Source organism: Melanostigma gelatinosum (genome assembly GCF_949748355.1).
Source record: "Melanostigma gelatinosum genome assembly, chromosome: 7".
In the NCBI taxonomy this organism is placed as follows: Eukaryota; Metazoa; Chordata; class Actinopteri; order Perciformes; family Zoarcidae; genus Melanostigma; species Melanostigma gelatinosum.
Window position 1 is genome coordinate 23,686,582 of NC_136640.1, and position 21,741 is coordinate 23,708,322.

Below are 21,741 nucleotides of genomic sequence, written 5' to 3' on the forward strand. Positions count from 1 at the left end.
TAAATGTCCTGCATTTGAACTCTTATTTAAAGTATAAAATAAGAAGAGTGTCAGCACCAAAGTATACTTAAAATAAAAGTAATCCTTATGCAGTGGCCCATTTTTTATTATAATTATAAATGCATCAATGTGTACATAGACCACTTCAGCATTGCAGCTTTGAATTACTTTATGTACTTTATTCAGCCTAACGTATGTTGATAATATATTGTAATTCATAATGTACCAGTTGATTTATATTTTGTATTAATAATCCAAATCTGCAAAGTACTTAAAGTTATCAAACAAATGTTGTGAAGTAAAACAGTAAAATATTAGCTTTCAAAATGTAGTGGAGTAGAAGTACAAAGTTGCATTAAATGGAAATACTATTATTGATACTGAAGAATCAGGCCATGTCCACACTACTCCATTTCCATTTGAAAACGCATATGTTTTGCTACGTTTACACCAAGCGTCCACACTACGTCGGCGTTTTCGAGCACCGAAAACGGAGGAGCTTGAAAACGATGACGGTTGAAAACTGATAAGTTTAGAAACGATGACGCTCACACTCACGTTCGCGACTTGATTGGTTCTTAGCAGTCATGACGTGTCCTTCCATGATTCGTCACACCCATATCACCTGACCGTTTCCCGGAAGCTCACAAACGTCAACATTGATTACCGATCGACTACCAGGTTAATTCAACATGGACAACTGATTACAGGTGTTGCTGACCTTGTTGTCTTTACTAGCAGCTGTTGTTCAGTTGAAGTCTGCATTTCTGTGGAGAAAGCAGCTGTTATTGGAGCGATCAGAGAGCGGCGTGACCAGCGGCGTTATCAGACCTACGGAGCGGACGTCTGAAGTCACGGTAAGCGGCTTTAGGGAGGACGATGGACACAAAACGGAGGACTTTCCTGTCCTTATTAATGCTTAGTTTGTTCTGCACAACAATTGTGAAGTCCGCAGATAAAATGTAAAGGAACAAAAGCAGTAAATGCTCTCCAGTATGACAGATAGTTAAGCCACCAGCTACGAGTGAGAACAGACAACAACGAAACCAAGAGGGTGAGAGACGTGTGTTGACCACATTTATGGACCAATAATCTAGTGAACCTTTACGTGTAAGTGTTGATTTTAAAGTAAATTTGATGTGTGAGAGAGATAGAGCAAGACCTGCAGCGCTGTAACTAAGTCTGAAAAATAAAACTTCTAAAACTTTCCACGAAATGTGTCTGTTTGAGTTCATAGACGAATATTTTAGAGAAGATCTAATATATCAAACACGACTTTTCATAATTAAAGACTACTTTATTACTCTGTAGTATTTTTCCAAATTAAGCACCAATCTACTTCCTGTTTACATCGACACCCATGCGCATGCAGTGTACGTGAATAGTCACGTGATATTTGATTTCATGCGTTTGGATGGAGATCATTTCGAAAACGATGCTGAAACGCCGTGTGGACGGAGATCGTAAACGAAAACAAGTGTGGATATGCCTCAATGTAGGTGACAATCTGAGGGTGACAAGTATGTAAATATTTGTGTGGGAGGGGATGCAATGTTACATGTTAACCTGTAAGGACAAACATATTGTATGGAATTTTGAGAAGAGCAATTCAAAATTGTGAAATTCGAGTCCTTTTGTTGGAATATATGCATTATACCCAGAACCTTACTCACTCAATAAAACAAATTATACATTAAAAAAAGAACCACTGGTCGGAATTTACTACAGCTGTAGTAAAAAAGTACAATATTTCCCTCTGAATTGTTGCAGGGTAGCATAAAATGGAAATACCCAACAAAAAAATCAGTACATTGTACTTAAGTACATCACTTGAGTTAATGTACTTAATTAGTTTCCAACAATGTAATTTCCATTTAGAAAAACAAAACAATGATGAAGCACTGTTCCTCCAACACATCAGCATGAAAACAAGAAGAAGCAAAGTGATGACTTCTTCACGGTAATCTTTCATCATCAGCGCTTATCTCCAAGTGCTGCTGGCTGTCTTCAACACATTACACAGAGATAAGTGACAGAGTAATCTTTGCCCTCTGAGTCAGCTAATCATTCAGGGAAAAGTCAAGGAGTTAAAAGCCTGTAACCGTGAAAAAAGTCATAGGATTCCACCATCACCGGAGTGGCAGCATGGCTACCAAGCAGTCTGAGGATGCACTCAGGGACGTGAGTGACGAGAGCCGAAGCAGTGGACTCATGTTGAGGATCAGGAGATTCAAGCCTGAGGAAGTTTTCACCTGGTGAGTGGACACGGGAGACGAGAAGAAGGGAAAGCATGTTCGAGGCAGAAGTTGTTACCCTTTGAACAGAGCCAGGAAAGCTGTTTCTCCCTGTTGGTAGTGAAAATGTCAAACTTTTCCTTTAAGATTACAGTCACCACCAGTGGTGGAAGAAGTAATCAGATCATTTACTTTAGTGGAAGTACTATAGCACGCTGAAAATACTGCACTAGTCCTGCACTCAAACCTACCATGTACCAGCAAAATGTACTTAAAGTAAAATTATTGATAGTGTTTTACTATTATATATGATGTTTCTTGATTAATATCAATGCTGCATTCATGTGTATGTTGCATTGTACTGCTGTAAATGTTTTTAACTATCTACTGTTGGTTAGTTTATTCTGCATCAATGCATCATATTCTATGAGATCATCATGTTTGTAGCGTCTCTGTCCTGTGAGAACCTCGTGTCTCTAAACAGATCAACAGTCCTGTTTTCAGCTTTGTGACGATGCATTTTCCAGCTGATCCAAGAGGCTTTTTAAAGAGTTTACTTAGATGAAGAAGTAGGAGGATTTTCTCAACACATAAAGGAACACTGCTCAATTTATTACAAACACTCAATATCAACACATCTGGAGATACTTGGTTTTCACTGGACAAGAAGGTTATGAAAAATTGTAATCTGAAAAGTAACTAAAGCTGTAGTGGAGTAAAAACGTACAATATTTACCTCTGAGTTGTAGTGGAGTAGGAGTATAAGGTTGCATAAAATGGAAATACTCATGTAAAGTACTTTGAACTTGTACTTAGTAAATGTATTTAGTTACATTCCACCACTGGTCATAACTATGTCATAACTATGTTATGTTCCCAAGAATGTTTAAAGTGGACGACATTGAAAAATAAAAGTGCCTGGTGCTTTTAAAAATGTGCCGTCCTCCTCTTTCTCCCTCAGGCAGCTGGCCAAGACGTTGGCTATGGGTCAGGGTCTGGCTGGGCTCATCTGTGGGACGGCCATCAGCTCCCAGTACCTGGCCTCCAACTTCCATATGAACACACCCATGCTGCAGAGCTTCTTTAACTACGCCCTGCTGTGTGTCACCTACACCACCATGCTGCTCTGCACAACAGGTAACACCCACACCATACCTGAGGTAGTACCTGTAACACAGGGGTAATATTTCATTCAATGATGAGCAATATTACTAAATGCTTCTGTTTGACCTTTAGTGTTGCTAAGTTATAAGCTAAAATTCTGTCTGTAAACGAATAGATATCAATACTGAAGTTCAGGGGTGTTCCCCTTTAAAACGTAGGGGATGGCAATATTTTACAGATACTGAAGAAGCGCTGGTGGAAGTATCTTCTGCTGGGGCTGGTGGACGTGGAGGCCAACTACACCGTGGTTAAAGCGTATCAATACACCACCCTCACCAGCGTTCAGGTGCGTACAGGTCATGTTTGTGCAGCTTTCATGTTTTTTTAAAAACGTAACCGTTGTGCTTTTAAAAAAGTTGCTCTGATGTCCCGAAAGAACAACAATGTCTGAGTCAATAACATTCCATAGAATTATGTATTCATGTTATTTTATAGTTTCACTATATTTTAACCAACTTCTGTCCAAACTACCAAATATTCATTCAGTTTCTGAATTTTAATTCTTTAAATGGCATTTTGTTTCTATAATGGGAGTTAAATCTCTTCATCAGTCCTGATCATAACTACCAAATACACCCTTTAAATTCCAGTTTGTTTGAATAATGCCACTGTTTTTGCAGACATTTTTAAAAATGTTTTTTACATACAAAATGCTAGGGGGGATTTTATTAGTCTGGGGTATGTCACTAATAAGCAACACCACTGGTGAGTGGCATTAAACACTGCAGCGCTCCATGATACAACAGTATAGTGGAAACCAGGAAAATAGCAATCTGGTGTAAATGAGATAAACAGTACAATTTTGAAGCCAGGGCTCCAGATTGAAAGCCTGATATAATAGAGTCTGCAATATTACGCTCTAATGGCCGTGGGATCAACAGTTGTGTTTTTAATGGGTTTCAACAGGAACATTTTTGTCCTTGGGTGTATTTTGGCTACACAGTTTATTGTAGACGTATTATTGTTCCGATGTGAGGGTTCCGGGACAGAGGATGTCGTATGTGTACAGATTGTAAAGCCCTCTGACGCAAATTAGAATGTGTGATTTTGGGCTTTACAAAAGTCAATTTAATTTAAGTGAATTATAGGACCTGAGGATGAACTTCCAAAATTTGAAAATAAAACTCACACCCTTGCTAATATGTATGAAATATGCATAAGAAAATCCAAAATGATCCAAAAATTTAAAAGCTCAAAATGTCCCGATAGTGAGACACAAATATTTATTTAATGAGGTGAACAGTACATTTCTGTAGTTCTTTGTTTCAAGTCAAAAGTTCGAAGAACCCTTGTATAAAATGTGAAGTTGAATGAACTATTATAACTTTTTCTACAACAACTCAACAAGATAAAATTCCACTATATTACTGATGGTTTACTGTGTATCGGAGCAGGCTTCTTTATATTATTGTGCAGCTTGTTTTTCACTGGCTTTCAGTCCAATGCCACCAGAATCAGACTGTGGCTCTTTGGCTCCACCTGCTGATGTATAAATCAGCCAATGACACTTTTTTCCTCCTGTGTCACTTTTATTTGAAGGATTACTGTTTTTAGTGCAGATATAAAGTAATTTAAAGCATTTATCGATGTTTGTGTATATATTCAAATGTGTTTCTGGCTTCCTGTCTCCAGCTGCTGGACTGCTTTGTGGTCCCGGTTCTGATGATCCTGTCCTGGTGGTTTCTGAAGACACGATACAATACGGTCCACTACATAGCCGTCAGTATCTGTCTCCTCGGGGTGGGGGCCATGGTGGGGGCCGACCTGCTGGCTGGACGAGACCAGGGCTCCAGTAAGAACTTTATCAAACTGTGACATTTTGGAAAGTCAAAATCCTTCACTTGGACTTTTCCCCACAGACTTTAAGGGGAATTTTGACATGTTTGCACATCAACGTCTGTTTACGGTTGTTGAGGAGTATTGCTGCACATGTGAACATAGTTGTATTCAGCCTTTTGTGTCTCCAGAGGGAACCGTGGGAAGTCTGATAAATGTCCTCCAGTGATGTCACTTGAGTCAGTGCCGGTTGGGTCTGACGATATCAGCCGCTACTACATTAGCTGCTACTAAAATAACCCACTTGAATCTCTGGCCAAAATGTCAGTGATCACATTGCATTGTGGGTAACGAAGGCATCAAGTTTTGACATGGAAGAGGAAAGTATAGAGTAAAACGAGACAATTTCTCCAGTTCTCTATATGTTGCAGCCGAGCAGGAGCTACTAAAAGGAACAGTGGGTAGGATTTAGGGGGATTTATTGGCAGAAATTGAATATAAAATGGTATATAATCACCTGAAACTAAGAGTCGCTGTGTTTTTGTTAGCTTAGAATGAGCCCTACATATCTACATAAAGAGCAGGTCAGGTAAGGTAAGGTATAGGTACGGGGTACTCTGTTGGTTGCAATCTGCAACCTCACCACTAGATGCCACTAAATCGTACGCACTGCTCCTTTAAGAAACCTCAGCAGCTCTCCTTAATTTAAGATCAAATATTTTATTCTTAAATTTGGGAGTAGGGTGACAGTGAAGAATGTTTACTTTTATCTTTTATATGAATCCAAAATGTCGCGTTTGTCTAGTAGCTTGGTATGAGCACCAATGTCAGTTGTCTTCAGGCAAACCTAGTGAACAAATGTCATAGCCCCTCTCATGCCGATCAGTGGATTTTTAGAGGAATGCCTTACAATAATCTTAGAGAATCTTATTTTGGTAACCACAAAATCACAGACAAACAAATCAACACGAAGCAAATCGGTGTAATTTTGACAATGTTGAACCACAGTAATGTAATGTGTCTCTCGTCTCCTCAGCCTCAAACATCCTGCTCGGGGACGGTTTGGTGCTGCTCAGTGCTTCGCTGTACGCCGTGTCTAATGTGTGTCAGGAATACACCGTGAAGAACCTCAGCAGGGTGGAGTTCCTGGGCATGGTGGGCCTGTTCGGCACCATCATCAGCACCGTGCAGATGTAAGTGTGTGCGGGTGTGATCAGGATATAGGACTCATTCAACATTATGGTTAATCTGGCGTTTTTCTTTCCTTTACCCAGGGTGATCCTGGAACGTAATGAAGTGGCTAACATCCAGTGGAGCTGGCAAGTCGGTGAGTATCTGCAAAGAAGCATCGTCAAGACAAAATACAGCAAAATAACAATTTCACCTCCCCTGGTTCAATTCATTGATACAATGCAAAACTAGATTTGAGTATGGATAGATATTGCTTGGATAGATAAAGAAATGCCTAAAGTCTTCCTTGTAGTCTCTAGCTTTTCTCCTGACTAAACTGGAAGTTGACAAATTCCCACATCGTAGAAATAAAGTTGAGCATGAAGGGTCAATAACTTGGCTAACCTTTGACCTCATATTGACCTCTGTTGTTACAGGAGGAGCTGACTAAGGAGTCACAGAAACACAGCTCTGATACTGTTTATCGAGTAACAGAGAAGTAATTCATTATTTAGGAGTGTCTGTTGTGTGCAAAGGTTAGCACAAAGGCTGGAAACAGGTTAGCTTGTTAGGAGGCTACAGCGAAGTTTTTTGTTCACATTGCACTCAGAGTTGGGCCTCTCTCCTCTCAGGGCTCCTGTTCTCTGCCTATGCGCTGTGCATGTACGCTCTGTACAGCTGTATGCCCATAGTGGTGAAGCTGAGCAGCGCCACCGCCGTCAACCTCTCCCTGCTCACCGCCGATCTCTTCAGCCTCTTCTGCGGGATCTTCCTCTTCCAGTACAATGTGAGCAGACACACACGAGTTGCAGCTAGAACACAAAATGTGGATCAATCCGCCGCTGAAAGTAGTCTCCAACGAATGCACTTTTTCCTCCTGTTTGAGTTACGGATGCTAAAACACGACCAGCTGTTTCAGCTCTTTTCAATGGGTTTGGGGGCAGAGTGCCACAGACAGGCGGTGTTAGGACGGAGAGAAAAAAGAGACTCACCTGCTTCTCCGGGTGTCAACGATTCTCTCGATGCTGTAGTGATACAGTAGTGTCAATGAATCATAATTATTGTTAAACTGTAATCTCAACGTCATGTGTTTTCGCACAGCGGCATGCATATGCAGAGTTTATTAAGTCGTGAGTGCAAAGTCCTTTAAATGGCTTCAAAACTGAATATTTTGTCTGTAAACGTCACTTATGCAACAATTCACCCAGGTTTGTCCTCTGCTTCCCTGACACAAACTGCTCAGTGAGGAATAATAACTTGAATATTTGTTCATGTTTCATGTGCTCCACCTTATTTTTTTTACTAAATTCCATTTCCAGACTATATCATATAATATGCTTTGAATGATGATTTGCCTCTGTTGTGGTTTATTCACACAAAAAAGTTAATTTACCTGGTTAAAAATTATTTAAAAGCACCTCCTCCTTTTCCCTCATTGGAAAAAATCCAGCGTCTATGTATTTAAAAATAGTTTTTATTTCTTAACTCAAAATGTCTCCTACTTCACTGAAAAGTTCATTCTCAGTGTATATGTGCGAGAGGTTTCCCATTTGTGTAAGTTTCATACTGGACCGTAATGGCTCCATGTGCATGTGTTGAAGTCCACCTCTGTTGACAGAAAACTTTAAAATATGCTTTGCCTATGCTTTTGCCTTTGAAAATGAACCCACCGTATTAGAGATGGAGTGTTTTAATATTCCCTTCGCTCACCTTTGTTCATACGCTCTCATGCCCCGCCTCAGTTCTCTGGGCTCTACCTGGTCTCGCTGGTGGGCATCCTCATCGGCTTCATCGCCTTCAACGCCGTGCCAATACCCACGACCCGCACGGACACTGCCGCCTCCTCTTCCTCCTCCATATGTGAGGAAGGTTACTCTGACGACCCCAATCGTCAATCGTCGATTCCCAATGACCTTCGCAAGTGGGAGGCAGCCGTGAGGATCACCGCTGAGGAAGAGGAGCAGCAGGGGCGTGGAGAGACGGAGGAGGGCTTGGAGGAAGCGCAGAGAAGGAGAGGGAAGAAGAAGAGAGCATCAAGACCATCACAGAGCCTCGGAAGAGGGAGCGGTGACGTGGCTGTTGTTGCTATTATACACAACACTAAAATGTGAACTACAGCATGGAAAACTGTCAACATGTCACATATTTTTCAGAACATATTTATTTATTCATTGAGACTTGAATCTATACATACAGAAATGGACTTAAACAGGATATAACATGGCACCAGGTGATGTAGGCTACTGGAAAGTTGACCTGGGTGGCAAATTGTTGTGCTCTTCCTTTTGCCGGGTATTTCAACTGTAATGAAACTGTGATGCGGAATGATTTTGTGTCACCTTGTTATTGTTGTGGTGGTTTTTGTCATGATTTTTTGTCTGTAGTTGTTTTGCCCCAACGTAGTTTTTGTGTCTCTTTACAGCTGTTTCGCATCTCTTTGTCGTTTCTTTAATCTCTTTTTGTTTTTGTGTCTCTTTGTACTTGTTTTATGTTTCTTTGTGTTCTTTTTGAGTTTCTTCTTGGTTGATCTGTGTCCCTTTGAGTAACGTTTTTCTAAGTGAAGGCCAGGGGAGCCCTGACTCTATGAGACCCTGGACCTGTGCCTGGTATGTCCGTTAAGAAATCACATTCAACAATAATGTCCAAATTCATATTTTAGCTTCTTTTTTTTCGGTCAAACCTGTTTTTTTGTGTGTTTAGGGCTGTAACTAACGATTATGTTCATTATTGATGAGTTTGTAAATTACTTTCTTGATTGATTAATTGTTTGGTCAATAAAAATATCAGATATTTTGTAAAAGTATATCAAAGAATGGTCCATGGGTGAAAAATCACATTTTACCAGAGCACAAGTTGACTTATTTTGATGTCTTGTTTTGTTCAACTAATCGACGCTTAAAAGACAGAACGAATGAAAACCAGCAATTATTCACACAGCTTAGTTTAGCATAAACACTGGAAACAGAGCGAAACAGCAATTAACATGTTATATCTTTTGTATTTAATCCGTATTAAAATTGTAAATTGTCATTTTTTTGGAGCGGAGACTCCAGGACGTTTCTGGTCGCTGCCAAGAAAGGGTCCACTGAGTTAGCAGAAAGAATACTCCCTATGTTACACTACCTTCATCAGTGGAGCAGCAGGGAACATAGATACACATTGAATCCCAGGCCAGCCAGGAGGGATGCTGGGATGTTTCCCAGGCCGTCCTGGAACAGGTGGACCACCAGCAGCAATTTTTAACAAAACATTTTTGTAATTATAACATAAGTCTCCATGGAATGTATAGTACAATAAGACAAAAGAAAAGATTAAAGTTTTTTTAGTTCCATGACAGAAATATGCATACTTATTTATACTTATTCAAATTTGATGTTGAAGAGTTTTCAATAACAGGTTTATTTTGTATTACATATTTAAAATGTGATCGTGTTTGAAGATTTGCTTGGATCTGTTTTTGTTTGTTTGAATATAATAGATGGTAATTTATTCCCATGAATAAAATGATGTGGCTAAAATAATGAGCAAATAAGGACATATTGTTTTCCCGACCAAAATGTTTTAAGATCTGTGCGGAACAAAAATCGTCAAACTAGCGTCAATGTAATACAACGACAATAGGTAATGACAAACTACCACTTCCGGGGAATTCTTTCAAAATACACTGTCAAAACGTGTACATTTAGGTCAACCTCTACATTGGGGTGGTTGAGCTAGCACTAGACATATCTTCTCCACTAGCACTGGTCAGAACCTATATCATCTCGGTATAAGGCTGAGGCACTTCTCACCATCACACAGTGTGAGCAACGTTCGTAGCAAGGCTACCAACATGTAGCATGTATCCTTGCTCGTTACTGACCGGCCGGCCTCGTGAGTCTTCCGTATTGACAAACGTTACGTCACTGTACACTGTCGTTAGGTGGGGCGGGCGCTGTGTTGTTGCTATCGTCGTGCGGGATTATTCTACCCAGTCTAGCCTTGGATTAAAACGACGGATTACTTTTCACATCCTCGACTCCGCAAAGGGTTCTGCTGTTTGCTAGTTTTTTTCTCTTACTATTCCGAGTCAACATGGGGAGCTGCTTAACTGTGGGGCCGAACGAAGCTCTGGTGGTCTCTGGTACGGTGTCCCTCTTATTAATGAATGGAGCTAAACTAGCTGTCATTGCGATATAAGAGCTAACGGACTAACCGTTAGCTGGTGTCAGAGGCGAACTGGCAAATGTTTTTTCTTGCTCTTGTTATAGAAAGACAGCTTCACTGCTACTCTAAAATAACAGTCTGATAGGCACTGTACGAAGCTACTAAATATGTGTTAGAAACGTTAATCACGGTTTACTTAGAACGGTGAGGCTAACACCATCAGTAAGCAAGGCAGCGACGGTTGGTTAGCATTAATACACTCGGTACAAACATCAACCACACTTCATTATCAAACTAAAACGCACGTGTAAATAGTAACTATCAGAGCTGCTGTCTGTGGAAGCTGCCTCTTGTAGGCCCATGATACAGCTGAAGGGGGTGGGTCATCCTCCAATTAACTCGTGCTATAATGTAACGTTAGCTGTGATTTATTGGTGTCACAAAATATCACAAAGCTACTGTACAGTAGTGGCTCCCAGTATTGTTTGGCTAGTAACTCCTAAAACAGCGATGTCTAGTTGTGGCCCACCGTCACCAGTTGCTAGTGGTTGAAAGTAACTAAGTACATGTACTCAAGTACTGTACTTGAGTACAATTTTGTCACACCTGTGCATTAAGTATTTTTATTTTGTGCTACTTTATACTTCTACTTCACTTAATTTAGAGGGAAATATTGCACCTTTTACGACATTAATTGGACCAATGTACGAGTAGTATACAAGGTTTCTCAAATCTGTTCCAAAATGGCAAACTGTTTTAATCTGGGGACCTGCTTGTGACAGACAGATGCTTGTTGAACAAACCCTCACGCTACATGCATTTTGTTTTCATGCAACTGTTCATCTTCCCTCAGGTGGCTGCTGTGGCTCTGATACAAAGACCTACACCGTGGGAGGCTGGGCCTGGGCCTGGTGTCTCATCTCGGACACCCAAAGGTGACAACATAGTAAAATCATACATGATTTTATCATCATTCATGATATCTCGAAACGGAGTTGACTTTCAGTAGCTCCTTGAAATGCTTTCGTGCCGGCAAGTGCTTCTCATGGCAGATAAGTGGATTATAACATTGAAAGCCTTCTGTTCAAATGCGTTCAGACCACAGCTGAAATGGGCTTTAGCTGTCTTGGATTTCCACAGGGAAGTCAGTCCCATTATCAAAAGAGTTGTCTGTAAGCAAGTGGAGGAGGAAAGCCGGTCTTCTGTTCTCTGTCTACTGTTCCACGCTGTGTTGTTGTTTCCAACGCAAACTGGTACAACGGTCTCCTTTTCATGTCAGCCTACACATTCACATTGTTCTAAGATGAGTAGTTCTGCTCGACTGTTAAATGTGCACTGTTACAAGACAGAGGGGCATTTCTCAGATACATTTTTTGCCGCAGTTGTCGTTTGCTGCTTGATTTTCACCTAGTACATACTAGTTCTGTTTATTTGGACCTCTTTGTTGTCCTTATTTTTCGCTGTATGTCTGCTTCTGTGTATGTACAACGAGACCAACATAAAACCGGAATCAAACACTTGGCCAATAAAGCGGAAATCTGATTCTGATTCTAATGCACAACCAGCGTCAGATTCTCAGCGTCGAAACAAAAATGAGCATTTAACATCTACAGGTTTTATTCCATTGTTCCACAGCTTGCTCTCATCACTGAATGTGTCTTTTTGCTGCAGCATAACCCTGGAGATCATGACTCTGCAGCCCCGATGTGAGGATGTGGAGACCGCAGAGGGGGTAGCCATCACTGTCACAGGGGTGGCTCAGGTATGACCGCATGCCAGGGTCACACACATGGACCGGGCCGGGTTCAGGCCAAGTCTGACTGAATCTCAACGTCTTTATACTAGGGGTGGGGGAAAAAAATGTATACAGCATAGTATCGCGATATTTTGCGTGGCGATATTGTATCGATACATGGACGCCAAGTATCGACCTTTTATTATATAAACTAGAAAAAAATATATATTTTTTTTAAATCTATTGCTTTTTCAGTCCACTAGATGGTGCTGAGTTGTTTTCTGGTGAGGTCAGGAAAGGTCCTGGGTCAGCGTGATTGGTAGGAAGTTGGTCAAAACAAAGATAGAGACATCTGGCCTCACAACGGGGTTAAATCTGCCAACAGTAGCCGGCTCATGGGGAGAGTGCAGCGCATAACTGTCTCTCTGCCCTTGATGTCCACGCATCACAAGTTATACTGAGTTATATACCGATGTGTGTGTGTGTGTGTGTGTGTGTGTGTGTGTGTGTGTGTGTGTGTGTGTGTGTGTGTGTGTGTGTGTGTGTGTGTGTGTGTGTGTGTGTGTGTGTGTGTGTGTGTGTGTGTGTGTGTATGTATGTATGTATGTATGTATGTATGTATGTATGTATGTATGTATGTATGTATATATGTATATATATATATGTATGTATGTATGTACATATATGTATGTATATGTATGTACATACATACATACATATACATATATATATGTACATATACATAAACATATACATATATACATAAACGTATATATATATGTTTTATTTATTACTAGTATAGATAAATATACCAGTTCTCCAAAAAGAGAAACGTGTTCAGAGAGAATATAATTTATAAGCAAGAATGAACAGACTCTTCTATGTTAATTCTTCCCACAGGCAGTGTGTCATATGTTCAGAAACCGTAACTGTTGATAAAAGCGGCAAATGAAGCGACACTACGAGACAAAGCACAACTCTTTTGAACAAACGTACCCACTCACATCTTAATGAAGACACAGGAAATAAACCTAAGAGCCCAAAATGATCAGAATCCTAACACATGAATTCACTGTCCAACAATGATGTTACCAGAGAGAATAGAGCTGAAACAAGTGTTAACCACAGATAAAGTCCATGCTCACTGATTTCTCTTTTTAGATGACAAAAACATAATATTGTGGCTTTTTGATTGACATCATTTCACACCTGAATGAACTGAATTTAAAGCTGCAGGACAATTCAGTGAAATTAATTTTTCTAAAATGAATTACTTTATTTCAAGATGCACATTCTTCAAAAGCTTTCTGTTATGTCAGTTATTCTTTAATCCAGCCATTATTTTACGTGAAATGAGAAGAACATTTATTTATGTATTATTTATAATCCATCCAGTTCAATTTGAAAACTGAGAATAATAATTGGTTAAAATATAATTGATGTGTACTTTCTTTATTTGATTTGACAGTTGTTGACCACACAGAGATGCTGTTACTACTACTAGACTTCTTGAATATATATATATCTATATATATATAGATATATATGGCACTAAATAGCGCGGGTTAAATATTATTGTAATGTTTCGGACCTTTGCCCGAGGAGATTTTCTCAATCTGGACCTTTTGGAATTTTAGTTGAAGGCCCCTGTTATAGTTCATATGCTGAGTCCACACGTTTGCATTTAGTTAGGTTGGACTATGTAGTGATACAAACAGTTCAGTTTGTCAGGTTCATGCAACATTTATGACATTGTTGGTCAGTCTGTCTGCTTGACAATCATATTCTGCTGCAATAAAAATGATTGAAGTGAGATGAACAGACTGAAAACTTTATCTTATTAGATAAAACATGTTGACACAGTTTTCCTTTGAAGTTGAAAAAAGTAATAAATCGCAGTATCGTGACAATATCGTATCGCGGGATCTCTGGTGATTCCCACCCCTACTTTATACTCACTGAAATGTGTCTTTAGCACAGGATATCGAAAACAATGGAATCTGATGTCTGGTTTACTTGTTCTGTGATCAGATACAGTAGTTAGTTAGTGCAGATGGTTGTGTCGAGACTATATTTAACATTTGAGACCTTTGGCCTCTCTTGTTAAATATGAAAAGTGTTTTTGTTGAAGTGAAAAATATAATTTTGCTATTAGTACCAAAATCAGTATATCAGCACTATGAAATAAACAAAGACTAATACACAGCTATTATTACTCTTTATCTTGTTTGTATTTCTTCTCATTTTGTTACAAATGTGATGTTTTCTTTACCTCCAAATGCGAGTTTGTTCGGTCACCAGATGAGCTGACGTCACTGTGTCTTCTTCAGGTGAAAGTGATGACGGAGCACGACTTACTGGCCGTGGCCTGTGAGCAGTTCCTGGGTAAATCAGTCATGGAGATCAAAGCTGTGGTCCTGCAGACTCTGGAGGGACATCTGCGCTCCATTCTAGGTACGGACATGCATCGCGTTTCAACAATTGTGTTTGTTAAAATTCAGAGACCTGAATTTGTTTCCTGACAGGCCTGTGTAGATAATATAATAGAGTGGTTTTAGATTTATCTTCAACATAGTAAAAAATGTCCAAGGTGACGTCTTCAAATTTCTTCTCTTGTTCGAGCGATAAACTAAACCTCAAGATGTTCAGCTTACAAATACATCCAACCGAAAAGAAGCAGATATTCACAATCAAGAGGCTGGAATCTTTGTCAGTTAAAACATGACTTAAAAAATGACAACTTAAAAACTGTATTAAACAACAAACTGTCTTTGCTCTAATTTTTCAGGATATTATTAAACCTAATGACTCGTTGACATTTGTGTGTTAATGATTACATGCTTCTCTAAAGGGTTAAGAGAACTCTGCTGCCCTCGTTGTTACACAAACCAAAGAAATCTCGATCAAAAATAAAAGAAATGCACAACACTGCTGCTAGTTTGTGGAAAGTAGCGTTTGAAACAGCGAGGCACACGTGTAAATGTGATGTGCAGATACTGACATAGTCTCTCCTTCGCAGGTACTTTGACTGTCGAACAGATCTATCAGGACAGGGACCAGTTCGCCAAACTGGTGAGGGAGGTAGCGTCTCCCGACGTGGGCAGGATGGGCATCGAGATTCTCAGCTTCACCATTAAGGTGGGTGGGCGGTGCTGCGAGAGGCTACGGCAATGATACCTGGAGCTCTTGACAGCCAACCAGAACGCCTGAAGAAAGTTGTAATGTAGCTACGGGTCAAAATAATACATATTAGCATGGATGATGGAAAGGGAAAACAGAATGTATTTAAATCGATCTGTGGTCTGGATTCAAGAACAACCCCTATTCACGGGCCTGTCCAGCAGGTGTGAGAACCCTCCTCGATGGTGGCCGACCTGGGTCTGGGTCAAGGGTCTGAGGAAGAGAAGAAGCATATTTAAGGATTCAAGGATCATTTACTGTCATTATGCAACACGAGGCTGCACAACAAGATGTTACTTGACCGTCAAAGAGAAACGCTTGTGCACATGCGTTCATGAGATCAGCTGAGAGAACATCAACGTATCTACGAGATCTAAAAGACAGACAACTTTCAAAGTAATTTCCAGTCAAGCATCATCAACTTTTAACAGCTGTCCCGCTTGTGTTTATAGTTTCGTGGTGTCCAACAAAGCCGTAAAAATAGTTCAGCTATTTAGGTCTGATGAAATCAAACGAGCTCTTAGAGCACTATTTCAGAAGGTTTGAGTAATATTCTTATGATACGATTGATTGTGATATTTCTGCCCACAATAACAGATCCACAGTGACACATCCCCAGTGACTACAGCTGAGCGGCAGACCATGTGTGTTTATAGGCTCAGCAACACTGTAGCGATCACACAAACATGAGTCAGCAGCCACCCCGTCTTCCATGGAATATGAATCTGTAATATGTTTTGATGTACCAACGAGGCTGCTGCTCATTAGAGAAGTCCTCTCTGGCAGCAGCCTCTCTCCTCCTGTGCATTTCACTGCTGTTGATTACAACTAATTGGAGTGTGCTGCAGACACAGCGGCTCACCGCACCGCTTAGCTGAAAGCCCAGAGTCCATTTCTTTCACATCAGTGGGTCCAGATGGTTTTGTGTGACGCGTCGGGGCCAGATTAGCGCATTAGTGGAGGCCTCAGACATTTGCGGGTTGTCTTTTTAGTATTTATTTGCTGTGGATATTATTTGTAAAATCAGGAAGTTCCTTTTATATGGTTGTTGGACGTAGCTGACACCTTGCAACTAATCAAACGCTTCCTGTGAATGAGGCAACTCTTTCAGTGCAGGCGTGGAAAATCAATAAACTGTTGCGACGCACAGATCGAAGGTCTATGTGTGATCGCAACCGCAATCAGTGGTGAGAGAAACAGGATATTTAGGTATTCACTACATATTTCTGATAATAATGTTTATGTAATTCTTCTCTTCAGCCCAGCCTCTTCATGAGACTTTATTCGATTTTGACGTCATGGCTTTATTTATCGCTGCATCCACCGTCCATTTAACTCACACTTGGAAGCCGCCCAGTACAAACACAGTTTACACAGCTACATCCAGAGCTCCTCACTGATGTTCCAGTCTGCCTTCAGCCTCTTATGAACACTGAGAGATGATGTGTCCGTGTTGTCTGTGCTTTCATCAACAGCTAATGGAAAAGACAAGTACCTGCTCGGCTAGCTGTGTTGTTAGATTGCTGCTAGTTCCTGAACTCTGTCTGCGATGGTGTTTCTTCACAAACTGACATTGTAAAAGTCTGTATCTGGTCGGAGCTCTGCTCACATACCTTCAGCATGCACTGGGCTGTAGCTGTGTAAATATATTCTGCTGTGATTGCAGTCTGCCTTTTAATTCTTGGACAACGTGGTGTTTTTCTTGGAAGCTAAATTTAGCTCCGTGTTTGGTGTCAAAATGCCGACGTGAATTGTATCCTTCATCACCGACACGCCTCATAACACAGAAGACAGACCCGTTGTTCTCCTTGAAGCACAAACATGTATTCACTTTCCCATCTTTCATTCCATTTTCTTCCCTCTGCATCAATTCTTCTCTCCGTGGACATTTTGGGATTATTTGTCAATCTTTTTCAACTCAGTCACTTGTTGGAAAACTGCTTTTCGGGCTGTTGCCTCTCCTGTCCACCTGTTGTGATAGTTGTAATGTCGGTACACAGACAACATGCTATCTCATCATTTCAACTTTCTATCTCATCATTTCGACCATGGGGATATTTTTATTTTCAAGTCTAATTTAGACTGATTTAGAACATAACATTTATGAAGCGCACAGCTGTTTGTCTCTGCTCGCAGGATGTGTATGACAAACTGGATTACCTGAGCTCTCTGGGGAAGACCCAGACTGCAGCCGTGCAGAGGGACGCGGACATCGGCGTGGCCGAGGCGGAGAGGGATGCTGGGATACGGGTAAGGAGGTTTTAGCGGGGCGGGAGACTGCGAGAGGTGGATCCCATTGTGCACAACAACCAACTGCTTTACGTCTTCATCGTCTCATAGGAAGCAGAGTGTAAGAGGGAGATGATGGACGTCAAATTCAAAGCCGACACCAAGATGGCCGACTCCAAACGGGAACTGGAGCTGCAGAAGGCTTCTTTCAACCAGGAAGTCAACACTAAGGTGGAGCTTGAAACTAGCAGGTTCCAAACTGCGTGTGCGTGTGCGTGTGCGTGTGCGTGTGTTCGTGTTCGTGTTCGCACGCACGCTTTGGAAGTGTGTGACCGTCTTGTGCACTGACGTTTTCAGAAAGCCGAGGCCCAGCTGGCGTACGAGCTGCAGGCAGCCAAGGAGCAGCAGAAGATCCGCCTGGAGGAGATCGAGATCCAAGTGGTGCAGAGGAAGAAGGAGATCACCATCGGGGAGAGGGAGATCGTTCGGACGGACATGGAGCTCATCGCCACGGTCAAGAGGCCAGCCGAGGCCGAGGCCTACAAAATGCAGCAGCTGGCTGAGGGGCACAAGTGAGTGAGAAAGTCATCGGTTAAAGGGCCATTCAGACAGTTTATTGAGCTTTTCCAACCAGTACCCCCAATCACTAGGAAGTACAGAGAGACACTAGTGTTGGACACAGTCCTCAGTGGAGATCTGAAACGTCTGGTAAAGAGGTCATGTCACAATGCAAAACACTCATGTAGCAATTTAACAGCTTTGTTGTTTGCGTTTCTCTCTGAATAACAACAAGCTTGTAACCTTTGTAGTCGGCACGCTGTGTGAAACTGAGCAGTAAATCTATTTGTAGGTGGAGGAGGAGAATCTGGTTGTTGAAATTCCAGCTGACTGGAATTTTCAATTGCAAAGCATCCTGGGAGATATTTACGAAGGAAACAAACCGGTCAGGGTTTTGCACAGGTAAAGGGATAAAAGTTTGGGTTCGATCGAAATGTTTTTAAGCAACGTTCTCAGCGACTGCATCTCTCGTACCAGCGCAGCAGAGGACCTGTCTTATTTTCTTCTTTGTATATTTATTATTGATATTTGAATAATATAAAACTATTTCTTTCCAGATTAATCAAAGGAATAATCTGTAGCATGCTCAATTGCGAAAATAATCGACAGCTGCAGCCCGAGCTTTGGTCATGCGGCCTCCATTTTGCCCTTTGGGCTGCATTTCAGTCAGGTGAATGCTTTTAACCTGACCGTCTTTATCCCCCCCCCGGCATCAGGATAAGGACGGTGTTGATCGCCCAGGCTCAGGCAGAGAAGATCAAGATGATCGGAGAGGCGGAGGCGTCCTCCATCGAAGCGGTGGGCAAGGCGGAGGCTGAGAAGATGAGACTGAAGGCCGAGGCCTACCAGCTGTACGGAGAGGCAGCCAAGAGGGCTCTGGTCCTCGAGGCCCTGCCCATGGTAACACATACACGGCTTCTTACAGGCTCCATAATGCACATCCAGCTCATCCAACCACGTGTAGTTTGCAGTGAACTCTTATTTTCAGTTCACTGGTTTGTTCGCGCATGCTTTTTGTCTAAATCAGTACATGAATTACAAAGAAAACACAATTACTTTGTTTGTAGTAAAAAAACAGTGCTACCATTTGCTGTAAAGGGATCGTTGGACATTTCAAGACATGCATTTATTCACTCACTTGCAGAGAGTTAGGTGAGAAGAGAAGTTGCAGCTGCATGAGTGAATGTAACAGTCGGAACATGGCTGGACTTGAAGTTAGGACAGGTTAAAGATGTCAGCAGGAAGAGAGCCTTGAAGCTATCATCTGACCCTTAAATATGAAGCTACTGCCACGAGATGTTAGCTTAGCTTAAAAAAAAAGACTGGAAACAGCTAGCCTGCCTGTGGCTACATCTAATAAATCTGCCAAACAGCACCTTTAAATCTTTGGTTATTTCATGTTTTTTAATAACCTCAGAATCCCACCACACAAGCAGCTATAAAGCTGTAGCATGGTTGTTAGCTTTAAGAAGTAGCATGCTGTGTTTCTGATGGAAAATGACAGCTCACAGTCATGGCGCTACGACTGCATCATGTCACATGATCTCGGTGTGTGAGGGTACTACCTGCTTACAGTAAACACTCAACTGTGTCTTTGCAGATTGCTTCCAAGGTGGCGGCGCCGTTAGCCAGGACCAGTGAGATCGTCATCCTGAGTGGGGACAGCAACCGCGTGACGGGCGAGATCAACCGCCTGTTGGCTGAACTTCCTGCGTCTGTCAATGCTCTGACTGGAGTGGATCTGTCAAAGGTACGCATGCTCCGTCACATGGGTTTGTAACAACGTGAGTGTATTTGTTCTATTACTAAACTGTCAAATATATAAGGAGTTAAGGGTATTGATCTGATGATGTGGTTTTGTTGGTGGAGGGTTAGGACGACGCTTTGTAGGACGACACTGGAAGACTTGAATTAGATGCTGTTTGTTTGTGTACATACTTTCATTTGTTTTGTATATATATATATTAGGGGTGTAACGGTACGCGTATTCGTATTGAACCGTTCGGTACGAGGCTCACGGTTCGGTACGCAATTTTGTATTTATTTTTTTTTAAACCTTAATTTAACCAGGTAGTCCCATTGAGATTAAAAATCTATTTTGCAAGATGTAAGTAACAATACAAGATGTAAGCAAGATGTAAGTAACAATACTAAATAACATTAAGGAGCAGTTTTTGTTTTTTATGCTTATGTGTTGCTAAGAAGACACCCCAGAAGATGAGTCACTCAGGTATAGTTCCATCATTGTTCAAATTCAAAGAATAACTTCATGATGTTAGTTTTAATGAATAAATATATTTTAAAATCAAGTACATTTCTCTGGCATTTATAGTTTTCTACTGTACCGAACCGTACCGAACCGTGGCTCCACTGTATCGTACCCAACCCAACCGTGGATTTTGTCAACCGTTACACCCCTAGTAAATATATATATATATATATATATATATATATATATATATATATATAAAAAATTCATGACGATTTGTTTCGAGCCTCAGGTCGGATAATGCGTTTTTTCCCAACAGCTCCCGTTGCTGCAGAAGATGACCAACGCTCAAGCCTGAAACCCCGACGACCACACGCGACTCCAGTATCTGTTGTATGCACTCTGACGGACTGCCTTTAATACACTTGAATAATTCTGTTGTTTTATATGTGTGTGTGTGTGTATATATATATATATATATATATATATATATATATATATATATATATATATATATATATATATATATATATATATATATATATATATATATATATATATCAAGTGAATTTTGGAAACCTCTGGTGCCTTACTTTATACAGGGCCAGAATATCTGAACGCACTGCTGCGCATTCAAAAGATTTTTGTTTTTTACTTTAGTTTGAACACGGGAACATTTTGTGCTGTGATTTAATTTTTTTTGGATTTGAATCGTATTTATTATTCCGTTTGCATGAAGTACCATGGGAGAGGAGAGCTGCTGTTCGACAGGTGTGCTGACGTACCTGCTGAGCCTCATGCTCACACCTGGTCTCTGGTGTCTGCTTCTTCAGACCACAAGGTCTCTGCTCTCACTTCTGACATTCCGCATGCTGCAGGCTTCTTGATTTGTACGCCTCTTTCTTTACCGTAAGACACATCCGCGGTCACAATATTTTCCTTTCTATATTGTACATGTTGTAATTTTTAACAATATATGTTCATTTCCGGGTTAATATTTTTTTTTTTACAATGTCACAGGTGCTCGCAATCTTCTAAGAAGCCCCCCTATCTTCTGCAAATGTTGTCTGTTGCCCTGAAAGAAGTGTGATCCTCTACAGACTGTTGATATCAGGCTCTATACATATGATGATTATTTACATGCTGCCAGGGAAACGGGATGCAGAATCTGATCCGAGCTTGTGGTCCTTTGATATTTATAGTGGGTTTAAATGTAAAGGTTAGTAGTTTGGGCCTTGATTAAGATTAAAACAATTTAGTTGGTGTTTCAAAAAAAACAAATAAAAAGACGAAGAAGAGGAGAAAAAAAAGATTTCTGGGGCAAATTGTCAGAAATGACG

General features: G+C 40.9%; 2 protein-coding genes across 2 annotated transcripts; both read left to right on the forward strand.

Annotated features, from left to right (window-relative positions):
* Window positions 1-2,145: 2,145 nt before the first annotated feature.
* Window positions 2,146-8,455, forward strand: LOC306780101 (solute carrier family 35 member F2-like; the record flags this gene model as incomplete). The annotated part of the gene is made up of 8 exons (XM_079272310.1): window positions 2,146-2,255; window positions 3,196-3,371; window positions 3,557-3,684; window positions 5,031-5,190; window positions 6,211-6,367; window positions 6,449-6,501; window positions 6,977-7,131; window positions 8,087-8,455. The coding sequence occupies 8 exons, from the start codon at window positions 2,146-2,148 to the stop codon at window positions 8,453-8,455; spliced, it is 1,308 nt and encodes a 435-aa protein (XP_079128436.1).
* Window positions 8,456-10,313: 1,858 nt separating this feature from the next.
* LOC306779458 (flotillin-2) lies at window positions 10,314-20,825 on the forward strand. Its single transcript, XM_079271395.1, has 11 exons — window positions 10,314-10,467; window positions 11,344-11,425; window positions 12,162-12,252; window positions 14,556-14,679; window positions 15,245-15,363; window positions 17,542-17,655; window positions 17,746-17,865; window positions 17,992-18,206; window positions 18,909-19,092; window positions 19,793-19,942; window positions 20,721-20,825. The coding sequence occupies exons 1-11, from the start codon at window positions 10,419-10,421 to the stop codon at window positions 20,757-20,759; spliced, it is 1,287 nt and encodes a 428-aa protein (XP_079127521.1). The 5' UTR covers window positions 10,314-10,418; the 3' UTR covers window positions 20,760-20,825.
* The last annotated feature ends 916 nt before the right edge of the window (window positions 20,826-21,741 follow it).